Source organism: Tupaia chinensis, unplaced genomic scaffold (assembly GCF_000334495.1).
Source record: "Tupaia chinensis unplaced genomic scaffold, TupChi_1.0 Scaffold000201_1, whole genome shotgun sequence".
Taxonomy (NCBI): Eukaryota; Metazoa; Chordata; class Mammalia; order Scandentia; family Tupaiidae; genus Tupaia; species Tupaia belangeri.
Window position 1 is genome coordinate 3,048,962 of NW_006159676.1, and position 12,357 is coordinate 3,061,318.

Genomic DNA, 12,357 nt, shown 5'->3' on the forward strand with positions numbered 1-12,357 from the left:
AGGGCGCATGCGCTCGCTAGAAAGAGACAGAGACAAAAAGCAAGAAATCACCCCTAGTCACCCAGCGCTCCTAAGTCAGAGACTCCCTATTCTACTGGATTTGAAAATGGGCCACCCTGGACCGGCAGGGGGCGTGCTGGTACCTCGCCTTATCATTCACAGGAAAGAAACCACCAACCTCTGCCCACAGAGTCACCTGCAACCAAGGTGATCCCAATCCACGCAAAGTGATTATTGTGGACCCCGATAGTGAGTCTTGGGTTTTTATTTTGGTGACAAAAAGATCAAACACGGAAAAACAAACGTTACAACAGACCCATGAGTTCCAGGGATGCCTCCTGGGTTTCTTCTCAGGAACCTCTTCAGGTGCCCTGGGTGCCTCCTGGAACCCCCGAGGTGTTCCCCCTGAGAACAGTTTGAGAATCGGCACTCCCTGGCCGACCAGAAGGTTGAGCACTGCAGGGAAGGTTCAGACAGTGGCCTCCACCTCGGTGGCTTCATCATCCTCCTCCAGCAGGCTGTAGGAGGCGTGGCTCTGGCAGGGCCGCTGCAGCGGGTGAGCCAACAGCTTCGCCATGCAATTGTGCAACTCCAGGGCAGGCCCGGCCAGTGCCACCTCATACTTGTAGCTGGTACCCTTCGTATCCAGGCTGCCTATGAAGGCAAACATGTCCTGGGAGGGGAACAGTGAGGAGCTGATCAGGAAGGGGATACCCAGGGGAGGGGCTAAATAGGGTGGGTTCTGAAGGGTGCAGAGGAGTTTGCCAAGGAGAAACCATTCAGGCATTCAGCACAGTGTCAAGGGCCTCAAGAGGTCTGTCTTGGCTCTTTTAGAGCCCCCAGCACAGGGGCCAGCAGACAGCGTAGCGGTGATGTTGCTGGACTCCCACGTGGTCAACTGTGGTTCGAGTCCTGGACCTGGGGTTTGAAAATCACACTGGGTGTGTGTGCGTGCATGCCTGAAATCCCAGGGGGAGAGTGAAGAAGGGATGGAGGCGTGGCCATCCCCCCTGGGGGTGATTTCTCATTTGGGACCAGCAGATGGTGTAGCCCTTACATGGCTGGACTCCCACACGGTTGATCGTGGTTCAAGTTCCAGACCCAATAGCTTTAAAATCGCACCAGACACGTGTGCATGCCCAAGATCCCGGGAGGAGAATGGAGGAGAAGGGATTGCGGCGTGGCCATCCCCTAACGGTCAGCAATGTGGGAGTCCAGTGCCCTTAACCACAATGCCACCTGCTGGCCCCAGTTAATAATTCTTAAAAAAGTAAAAAATGAAAAAAGAAAAAAAGGAAGAGAGAGAAGCAGGGTTGTGGGGGCTGGGATGGGCAGCCTGGGCGCCCCTAGGCCACTGTGCCAGCAGCCCCTCCTCTTCAGTCAGCCCTGGCTCAGGACACCGAGGACACGGGGACTGAAGGGCTGCCTGGCCGTGATCCAGCCCAGCCCGGGGTCCAGGGCTGCCACTCAGAGGGAGACGCCCCCAGGCCCAGGGTGGGCAGACAGGGCGGCGCCCACCTGCGTGGCCTCTCACCTTCCAGGTCACCTCCTCCTCCTTCTCCTCCGCGCCGTTGTGGATGTACACGACATCGAAGAAGAAGTAGGGACACTGGAACATTTTCTGCAGGGGACGGAAAGGACACGAGGCTTCGGGGATGCCCCAGAGCCACACCACCCCGGCTTCGGCCTCTGGGAACCTGCGTGCAGGCGAGCCCAGCAGCCGCGGTGGGGAGGACGTCCCTCCGGGCATCTCCCCGGCAGCCTCGGCTCTGCGGGGCCGGACGCACCTTCATGGGCTCCGTCAGGGAGAACTGGGGCTGGCAGGGCGGACGGCTGTACAGGAGGATGGTGCGGACCACGTACGGGGGCGGGATCGTCTGCACGTTCTCCGTGACCGGCAGCTCGGTTTTCTGCTGGCTGCATGGACCAAGGAGGGGGTGGGTCAGGTGAGCACTCCAGGGTCTGCCAAAGTAGGTGCTGGAGGCTGTACCTGGCCCCTCCGGGGTTCCCCGCTGCCTCTGAGCCTTCGCATATGCTGTTCCCACTGCACAGAGCTGTGCCGAGGCTCCCCAGGGAGGCTGGAGCTTGCATGGCCACACTCAGGGCCCCTTCTCCATCACTGCCCTGCGCTCAGCAGATCACAAGGCAATTTTCCCCCTGGCCCCAGCTCCTGTGTGTGTGTTTTTTAAAAGATTATTTAATTATTATTATTGATTTATTTTAATTTGACCAGAGAGGGACAGAGAGAGAGAGAGAAAGAGAGAGAGAAAGTGAGAAAACAAGCCACCAGGTCCGAAACTCAAACTGTGTTCAGCCATGCGAGAGTCCAGCGCCCTTAACCACCATGCCACCTTCTTGGTCCCCCAAGCTCCTGTTTTAAGCAGGAACTGTTTTCTATTCCTTTGTGTTTTTTTTTTTTTTTTTCAAGAATTTATTTTACTTATTATTACGTTTTAATTTGACCAAAGAGAGAGAAAGGGAAAGTGAGAAAGCAAGCCACCAGGACCGGGACTTGAACCATGGTCAGCCATGTGGGAGTGTCCAGCACCTTAACCACCATGACACCTGCTGGCCCTCTCCTTTTTTTTTTTTTTTTTTTTGAGAGGTTTTTGCTATAGGGCACGTGCGCTCGCCAGACAGAGAGACAGAAAGCGAGAAATCACCCCCCAGGGAGGATGGCCAGGCCGCAATCCCTTCTCCTCCATTCTCCTCTCGGGATCTTGGGCACGCACGCACATGCGCCCGGCGTGAGTTTAAGCCACCGGGTCCGGGACTTGAACCATGGTCGACTACATGGGAGTCCAATGATGTAACCGTTACACCATCTGGCAGTCCTGAATAAGACTTTTTCACTTTCTTTCTCTCTCTATCCCTCTCTGGTCAAATTAAAATGAATGAATGAATAAAGTAATTCTTAAATAAATAAATAAATAAATAAGACCAGACAAAAATCTATAAACAGATAAATCAGTGGGAAAAAAAAAATGTTACATGGATGGGGCCGGCAGGTGGCGTGGTGGTTAAGGGCGCTGGACTCCCACATGGGCAACCATGGTTCGAGTCCCGGACCTGGCGACTTGCTTTCTCACTTTCCCATTCTCTCTCTCTGTCACTCTGTCCTTCTCTGGTCAAATTGAAATAAACAAGTAAATAAGAAAAAGTTCAAATAATTATTAAAAAAAAAATAAAAACGAAATGGACGTTTTCTTATTTTCCTTTTAATGGCCGGCGTGTGCATATCTGTCAGAGGGTAGATGAACCCACCAGAAAGACAGACAGACATGACAGCCAGGCTGCAATCCCTTTTCCCCTCCCCTGTCTGGACAGACTTCGGGCACACACACACACATGCGCCCGGCATGTCTGCCGAGCTGCCAGGACTGTGATTCGAACTGCCGTCCGCCACGTGGGACCTGGCTCCTGTAACCACCAGGACACGGGCTTGGTTTGTTCAATGTATTTCAAGTGCACAAAACGACCAAGTGGCACGGTGGTTAAAGAGCTGAATCCCGGGACCAGCAGTTAGTGTAATGGCTATGTCGCTGGACTCCCATGTAGTCGACCGCGGTTCGTGTCCCGGACCCGGTGGCTTAAACTCACGCCGGGCGCGTGTGCGTGCGTGCCCAAGATCCCGAGAGAATGGAGGAGAAGGGACTGCGGCGTGGCCATCCTCCCTGGGGGGTGATTTCTCGCTTTCTGTCTCTCTGTCTCTCTCTGTCTGTCTGGCGAGCACACGCGCCCTATAGCAAAAACCTCTCCAAAAAAAAAAAAAAAAACCAAACAGTGCTGAATCCCACATGGCCAACTCTGTGGGTACGACTCCAGGATCCAGGGGCTTGAAAATCACAGGAGGCACGCGTATGCATGCATGCCCAAAATCCCAAGAGGAGGATAGAGAAGGGATTGCAGTAACATGGCCATAACCCCTGGGGGTGCTTTCTTACCCCCCACCCCATTCTCTCGTGTTCAATAGGGAAAAAGAAGAAAATTCCCCGAGGGGGACTTACATGAGATTGAAGAGACCTTCCAGATCTGGTCGGGATGCTAAGGAGAACACGGGTGGCAGGCGGCCTCCCTGATCCTGAGGCTGGGAAGTCCTGGGCCCCTCCGGAGACGTGCTGTGTGACCATGGTCAAATTGCTTGTCCTCTCTGAGCCTCCAAGTCACTACAGCACAGGTCACGACAGGGGACTCTGGCACTGGATACCCCTCGGTGATTCAAAGTTCCTGTTTCTTTCAGGGCCCCTCTCTTCATAACGAAAGAGTCAGGAGGTCTCTATGCCCCCCCCGTTTCTCTCTGCATTTTTAAAAAATAATTATTTATTTATTTTTGGGACCAGCAGTTGGTGGACTCTCATATAGTCAACCGAGTTCAAGTCCTGGACCCAGTGGCTTAAACTCACACCGGGTACATGTGTGTGTGTGCCCAAGATCCTGAGAGGAGAATGGAGAAGGGATTGTGGAGTGAGCATCCCCCATGGGGGGTGATTTCTCGCTTTCTGTCTCTATGTCTCTCTCTGTCTGGTAAGTGCATGTGCCTTATAGCAAAAACCTCCCCCACCCACTCAAAAAAAATAATTATTTATTTATTTTCACTTATTCATTCACTTATTTTAATTTGATCAGAGAGCCAGAGAGAGACATAGAGAAAGAGAGAGAGAGGGCGGAAGTGAGAAAGCAAGCCACCAGGTCTGGGACTCCAACCATGGTCGGCCACGTGGGAGTGTCCAGTGCCATAACCACCATGCCACCTGCTGGTCCCTCTTTCTGCGGGTTTTTTTTTTTAGAGACAGATTTTTGCTGTAGGGTGTGTGTGCTCACTGGAGAGACAGAGACCCAGAGAAACAGAAAGCAAGAAATCACCCCCCCCAGAGAGATGGCCACACCGCGATCCCTTCTCCTCCATCCTCCTCTCGGGATCTTGGGCACGTACGCACACGTGCCCGGCGTGAGTTTAAGCCACCGGGTCCGGGACTTGAACCACAGTTGACAACATGGGAGTCCAGCGCCTTAACCACCACGCCACCTGCTGGTCCCTTATTACTTTCTCTTCAAAGCCGCCCTGGAGGACGGCAGTTCTGCGATTCCCCTTGACAGATGGAGAAACGGAGGCGCTGGAAGGTGACTTGTGCCCCCCTACCACAGCACAGCCGAAATGGGAAACTGGGCCAGCAGCCCCAGAGCGCCGGGTCGGGGTTTCCCAGGCCCTGGGGACGTCAGGGAGGGCCGCGGCCTCCGTAGGAAGGATACTGAAGGTGGAGCAGGACGCCGTCTCCAGGTCGTACAGGCAGCTGCAGAGCTCGCGGGGGTCGGAGGTCAGGCCGGACAGCTGTACGGAGAAGCACAGGCTTCAGCGGGGTGCTCCCGGGCCCTGGGCGCCCCGGCGGGCACTCAGCACCTGCCCCAGCCTCACCCAGGCCGTGTCATTGTTAACCACCACCAGCGCGAACTCGTGGCTCTTGTCGATCTTGTGTTTGGTCCTCACGAACATCTCGATCATCTTCTGGGAGACGTTGAGGGCGTTGGTCTTGGAGCTGGGGGCGCACAGAGAGGGCAGGGGAGTTAGGGGCTCCCACCTAGCCATGGGAGGGGGATTCTCTGTGAGGCCCAACATATACCCTGGAAGGCGCGGATCCCGCAGCAGACGGGGGACAAGGACCGATCACAAACCTAGCCCACTGGTCTCCGGGTCAGGCCCTCTCCATCCCGGCCCCTCTGGCCAGCCCGGGTCTCCTGTCAGTCCCATGGGAGGCCTCGGGGAGCTGCTCTGAGGATCGGCCATGGAGGGGGTCACAGATGCCACCAAGGGGGCAGGAAGAGGTCTCATCTCCATCAGGTCCTGGGAACCCTTAGGGCCCTGTCACCTAACCTCATGGAGACGCAGAGGCTGGAAGCACATGGCTGGGCATAAACTCAATGGTTCGAATCCTGGGACTGAATTCTGCCCCTGGGGATTGCTGGGACACTTCAGGAAAGGCACATAAATTTTCAGAGTTTAAAACAATTTTTTTTTTGGGGGGGGGGCATGGGACACATGTGCTTGCCAGAGAGGAACAGAGAAAGGGGAGGGCAGCTGATGGCATGGTGGTAAAGGTGCTGGACTCCCACGTGGTTCGAGTCCCAGACCTGGCAGCTTCCTTTCTCACTTTCCTTCTCTCTCTCTCACTGTTTCTCTCTCCAGGGAGAACACATGCCCTTTACCAAATTACAAAATCATACGGTCCAGCAGTTAGCGTAATGGCTATGTCACTGGACTCCCATGTAGTCGACTGCGGTTCGCGTTCCAGACCCGGTGGCTTCAACTCATGCTGGGCGCATGTGCGTGCGTGCCCAAGATCCCAAGAGGAGAATGGAGGAGAAGGGATTGCGGTGTGACCATCCCCCCTGGGGGATGATTTCTCACTTTCTCTCTGTCTCTCTGTCTTTCTGGGGTGCCCATGTGCCCTATAGCAAAAAAATCTTTCCCCAAAAAAAAAGGGGGGACCAGGAGTTAGCATAATGGCTATGTCGCTGGACTCCCAGGTAGTCGACCGTGGTTCGAGTCCTGGACCCAGTGGCTTAAACTCACACCAGGCGCGGGTGGGTGTGTGCCCAAGATCCCGAAAGGAGAATGGAGGAGAAGGGATTGCGGTGTGACCATCCCCCCTGGGGGATGATTTCTCACTTTCTCTCTGTCTCTCTGTGTCTTTCTGGCAAGTGCACACGCCCTTATAGCAAAAACCTCTAAAAAAAAAAAAAATAAGAATTACTCTATTTAACTTTATTTACCTATTTACTCGTTGTAACTTGATGAAAGAGAGAAAGTGAGAAAGCAAGCCGCCAGGTCTGGGACTTGAACCAGAGTTGGCCATGTGGGAGTCCAGCGCCCTTAACCACCACACCACCTGCTGGTCCTGGGAGTCCAGTGTTTTAACTTCCATGCCATTGGCTGGCCTGGGGGGGGTCCCCTCTTTGAGGGGCTGGCTAATTCCCAGCTCTGGCTACATGGCAGCTCCAATATGGAGCTCTTACCCATTAAACGACTCCAGCTTCAACAGTGACATTTCCTCCGACAGGTCCAGGCAGATGATCTGGAAGGAAGGTAGAGCTGGTGAGGGACCCTTGGGCGCCAACACTGGATCCCCGGCACCATGCTGCTGGCCCTCTCTGAGCAGGTGTGTCTGAAAAGGCAGTTTGGGGGACTCCAGCTGACCTCCAGGCACAGACATAGGAAGACGATGGCTCCGGGGTAGAGTCCTGGACTGAGAGTCCAGGTGGATGAGGGGATGTATGAACCGCGGCACGTCCATCACAGAGCCGTGGAAACGAGGTCTTATACATGAGCTGCTGGACCAGCCAGGTGGCCTGGTGGCTAAGGCAGCTGGAGCCCACGTGGCCAGCTCTGTGATCTGGGTCCCGGACCCAGCGGCTTGAAAAATACACCAGGCAAATAAAACGTTTTAAAAAAGAAAATAAAATGTAGGGACCAGCAGTTGGTGTAATGGCTATGTCGCTGGACTCCCACGTAGTCGACCATGGTTCGAGTCCTAGACCCGGTGGCTTAAACTCACGCCGGGCGCGTGTGCGTGCGTGCCCAAGATCCCGAGAGGAGAATAGAGGAGAAGGGATTGCGGCGTGGCCATCCCCCCTAGGGGGTGATTTCTCGCTTTCTGTCTCTCTGTCTCTCTCTCTGTCTTCCTGGAGAGCACATGCGCCCTATAGCAAAAACCTCTAAAAAAAAAAAGAGTTATTTATTTAGGTATCAGCAAATGGCACAACGATTACGTGGCTGGATTCCCACATAATTGACCATAGTTCGAATCCTGGACCTGGTGACTTAAAACTGACACCAGGCACATGTACGTACATGACCAAAATCCTGAGAAGAGAATGGAGAAGGGACTGCAGCGTGGCCATCCTCCCTGGGGGTGATTTCTCCTTTTCTGTTTCTCTGTCTCTCCAGTGAGCGCACGCACCCTAAAGTGAAAATCTCTCTCTTGCAAAAAAGATTTATTTGATTTATAATGTTTTTTTTTTTAGTTTTGCTATAGGGCTTGTGCGCTCACCAGAGAGAGAAAGAGAGAGAGGGAAAGTGAGAGAGCAAGCTGCCAGGTCTGGGACTCGAACTGTGGTTGGCCATGTGGGAGTCAAGCTCCTTAACCACCACGACACCTACTAGTCCCTGTGCTAACTCTTTTTTTTTTTTTTTCTGGAGAGGTTTTTGCTATAGGGCGCGTGCACTCGCCAGACAGACAGAGACAAAGAGACAGAAAGCGAGAAATCACCCCCCGGGGGGATGGCCACGCTGCAATCCCTTCTCCTCCATTCTCCTCTCGGGATCTTGGGCATGCACGCACACGCGCCCTGCGTGAGTTTAAGACACTGGGTCCGGGACTCGAACCGTGGTCGACTACATGGGAGTCCAGCGACGTAGCTATTACACCAACTGCTGGTCCCTCTGTGCTAACTCTTGAAAGTCATAGGAAACAAATACAAAGAGAATGTTTGCAGACTGAATACCAAAAGGCAGCAACGTTTAACTGGAGCTTCCCAGAGCCTCAGTGCCTACTCACCACTTTCTCTGGACAGTTGACCCTTGGCGTCCGAACCTGGACCTCCGGGGCTGGTGGGGGCACCTGCCAGGGCTTGGGGCCAGCTCCTGGAGCTTTCGGGGTTCCATCATCAGCACTGGCCGCCTCTCCCTCACCCTCGCTGCGGCTGCCCACGCTGGCCTGGGCCCCCAGTGCCCGATCCTCAGCTCCCTCGGGGTTGGAGCGCGTGCGCGGCCGGGGCCCTGCTGACTGCTCCTCCTCCTCTTCTTCCTCCTCAGTGGGGCTATTGGGTTCCACCACTTCCATGGCTCCTGCGTGGCTGCATGGAACAGGGACCGAGTTAGCAAGGAGTTGCTCCTTGGGGGGTTTCAGAAAAATGGGCTCACGAAGCATGAAAAGAGACTATGAGCTAGCTGCTGATTATAAAAGCCATTCTGAGGACCTGCAGTTAGCGTCATGGCTATGTCGCTGGACTCCCATGTAGTTGACCATGGTTCGTATCCTGGACCCGGTGCCTTAAATTCACAGCGGGCACATGTGCATGCGTGACCAAGATCCCGAGAGGAGAATGGAGGAGAAGGGATTGTGGCGTGGCCATCCCCCCTGGGGGGTGATTTCTCGCTTTCTGTCTCTCTGTCTCTCTCTGCCTGTCTGGTGAGTGCACGCGCCCTATAGCAAAAACCTCTCCAAAAAAAATAAATAAAAGTCATTCTGAGGACCAGCAGTGGTGTGGTGGTTTAGGAACTGGACACTCCCACATGGCTGACCATGGTTCAAGTCCTGGACCTGGTGGCTTGCTTTCTCATTTTCCTCTCTTTCTCTATGTCTCTCTTTGGTCAAATTAAAATAAATGAATGAATAAATAAAAATAAATAATTATTAAAAAATAAAGTCGGAAAAAGCAGTAGGAGTAATGGCTATGTCACTGGACTCTCACGTAGTCGACCACGGTTCAAGTCCCGGACCCGGTGGCTTAAACTCACACCGGGTGCGTGTGCGTGCGTGCCCAAGATCCCAAGAGGAGAATGGAGGAGAAGGGATTGTGGCATGGCCATCCCCCCCAGGGGGGTGATTTTTCGCTTTCTATCTCTCTGTCCTTCTCTGTTTTTCTGGCGAGAGCACATGCTGTACAGCAAAAAAAAACCTCTCAAAAGAAACTATTCATTTAACTGTATTTATTAATTCATTTATTAAAATTTGACCAGAGAGACACAGACAGAGAGAGAGAAAGGGAAAGTGAGAAAGCAAGTCACCAGATCCAGGACTCAAACTGTGGTCAGTCATGTGCGAGTGTCTAGCGCCTTAATCACCATGTCACCTGCAGGCCCCCTATTTATTTATTTTTAAGAGATTTTTGCTAGGGACCAGCAGGTGTCACGGTGATTAAGGGAGCTGGATCCCCACATGGCTGACCGCAGTTTTGAATCCTGGACCTGACAGTTTCTTTCTCACTTTCTCTGTCCCTCTCTGGTCAAATTAAAAATAAATAAACTTAAATAAAATAATTCTTTTTTTTTAAAAAAAAAAAAAAAGGAGACTTTTTGCTATAGGGTGCATGTGCTCACCAGAGAGACAGAAAGTGAGAAATCCCCCCCTGGGGGCATGGCCATGCCACAATCGCTTCTCCTCAATTCTCCTGTCCGGATCTTGGGCACGCACACACACACACCCGGCATGAATTTTAAGTAGCTAGGTCCTGGACTCGAACTGCGGTCGACTACGTGGGAGTCCAGCGACAAAACTATGATGCCATCTATTGGCCCTAGATTCTTTTTTTATTAATCAAAAGAAATTTAAGTACCATCCATTTACTTTCTTTTCTTTATTTATTATTAATATTTTCTTTAATTTGACCAGAGAAAAAGAAAAAGTGAGAAAGCCAGCTACCAGGTCCAGCACCCAAACCACCGTCATCCATGTGGGAGTTCAGGGCTCCAACCACCATGCCACCTGCTGGTCCCATTAAATTAAAAATCATTTTTTTCTACAGGGAGTATGCATGCACAAGAAAGAGACTAGGAAAGAGAAGAACCACCACCCCCTCACAGGGCATGGTCACACTGCAATCCCTTCCCTGTCTCTCACTCCTTTTGGGATTTTGGGCACCCATGCACACATGCCAGACTGGTTTTCTTAAGCCTCCAGGTCTGGGACTTGAACTGTGCAGTTTGCCTTATGGGATCCAGCTGCCTTAACCACCACCTCATGCCTTAACCTGAACCAACTCCCAATTTTTTTCCATGGGGGTAATCCCACCTGCCCTCAACAGGGTCCATCATGAGTCCATAACTCTCTGGCCACTGGGAATACCCCAGGGATGAGAACATGGGCCCATACAGGGCTACTGAGCAGCAAGTCTGGGATTTCCAATAATGCAACCAGAGTTAACGGCAAGTCTGGGATTTCCAATAATGCAACCAGAGTTAAAGAGACTCCCTTCAGGATTGGAGAGCTGGGAGGACAGACGCTGACAGCTGCCAGAGACCTCTTTTACTTCCAAGGGTGGAAAGACAGCAGGCCAGAAGTGATGCCTACCAAAATACAGCCGATCGACTTCCGAGCAGCACCTGGATCCAGCTATGCCTGAATTCCTCTCTAAACCACTAACTTCCCTTTCTGACTTTAGCTGAGCTCAGATAGGTTTTCTGTTGCCTGTAACGGACAACGACTTGGTCAATGAAAGAATGACAACCTACGGGGGTTCCCCCCTGGGGGCGATGGGCCGCTGAGAGAACGTCAGCACGCAGGGGGGTCGTGGACCTGGATGGGATGGGTCCTCTGGGGGAAACTGGTACAATCTGTCTATCTGAGCAAAGGCAGCGGGCTCCCGGGGATGGCCTCGGAATACCCGGCAGCCCCACCATCTCTATGGAAAACAAAGCTTTACCCGCAGCCCGAGGATGGGGGCGACACTGCAAAAGAACCAGAGCTTCGGGCAAAAGATTCAGAGAGAACGAGGGGGCGGGACCTCTGGGGCAAAAGGAGCTGGGCCGCTACACACAAGCCCCGCACGATTTCACCCACGAACTTCTGCTCACCGTAGCCGGAGCCTCCGTCCAAACCAGCCGCCGATTCACTAGGAAGCCGCCATCTTGCCGGCCGGAAGTGGTATGGCGCAGCCGCGACGCCTGCTGGGAAATGTAGTCCGCGTGGCGTAGGAGGCGCGGAGAGATGGAACAGAGGAGGCTGGAGTGGACTTGAAACTGATAGGCTGGAACTGTGCTGAGGGCGGGGCTTGGAAGGTGATGCAGTGGATCTTGGCTGTGATTGGTTTAATTGAGAACTAAGTTTAAAATATGATTGGCTAAAGCAATTATGCTAGGCGGAGTCTAATCTCTCTTGTCCAATTAGATGACGCTAGTTAATAAATTGCTAGGCGGGATAGGTTGGCAATGTAATAAACCGAGAGGGCGTGAACTGCGTGGGATTTAGGGGATGAGGCGAAGCTCATTGGTGACTGGAGAAACTGACCTGAATCTCACTCCTGGGCAGATTTTCTTGGTTGGAGATGGGCATGACCTAGGACCCCCCAAGACCCGCCCAGTTATGTTATTCTCTCTGATTTACATATTTTTGCATAAATAAAAAATACTCCCTAGAACCGTTTAAAAATCATTCTGAGTTTGGTGGTGTGGTGGTTAAAGGTTGGATTTTCACATGGCTGACTGCAGTTCAAATCCTGGTCTCTGTTTCCCTCTGTCCCTTTCTGGACAAATTAAATAAATAAATGAAGTTAAACAAAATAATTCTTTTTTTTTTTTTTTTTTTTTTGGAGAGGTTTTCGCTATAGGACGCGTGTGCTCACCAGAAAGACAGACAGAGAGAG

The 12,357-nt window shown here is 52.6% G+C and overlaps 1 protein-coding gene across 2 annotated transcripts; it reads right to left on the reverse strand.

Annotated features, from left to right (window-relative positions):
• Positions 1-249: 249 nt before the first annotated feature.
• Positions 250-11,674, reverse strand: BABAM1 (BRISC and BRCA1 A complex member 1). 2 transcript variants are annotated; one of them, XM_006147138.2, is made up of 9 exons: positions 11,570-11,674; positions 8,553-8,850; positions 7,012-7,070; positions 5,414-5,534; positions 5,251-5,329; positions 4,008-4,032; positions 1,788-1,917; positions 1,535-1,621; positions 250-673 (listed from the first exon to the last, which is right to left on the reverse strand). In XM_006147138.2, the coding sequence occupies exons 2-9, from the start codon at positions 8,835-8,837 to the stop codon at positions 470-472; spliced, it is 990 nt and encodes a 329-aa protein (XP_006147200.1). In that variant the 5' UTR covers positions 8,838-8,850; positions 11,570-11,674; the 3' UTR covers positions 250-469. The 2 variants fall into 2 exon arrangements, with proteins under 2 accessions (XP_006147200.1, XP_027627108.1); XM_027771307.1 differs by having other exon boundaries at positions 7,012-7,160.
• Between the last annotated feature and the right edge of the window lie 683 nt (positions 11,675-12,357).

What these genes read in the sequence shown, in the direction of transcription:
- BABAM1 (XM_027771307.1), bottom strand. Translation starts at nt 8,837, where the DNA reads ATGGAAGTGGTGGAACCCAATAGCCCCACTGAGGAGGAAGAAGAGGAG. An exon ending in TTAACAATGACACGGCCTGG is followed by an intron (nt 5,330 to 5,413) that starts GTGAGGCTGGGG and finishes TTCTCCGTACAG; the next exon opens with CTGTCCGGCCTGACCTCCGA. An exon ending in AGGAGGAGGTGACCTGGAAG is followed by an intron (nt 674 to 1,534) that starts GTGAGAGGCCAC and finishes TTCCCCTCCCAG; the next exon opens with GACATGTTTGCCTTCATAGG.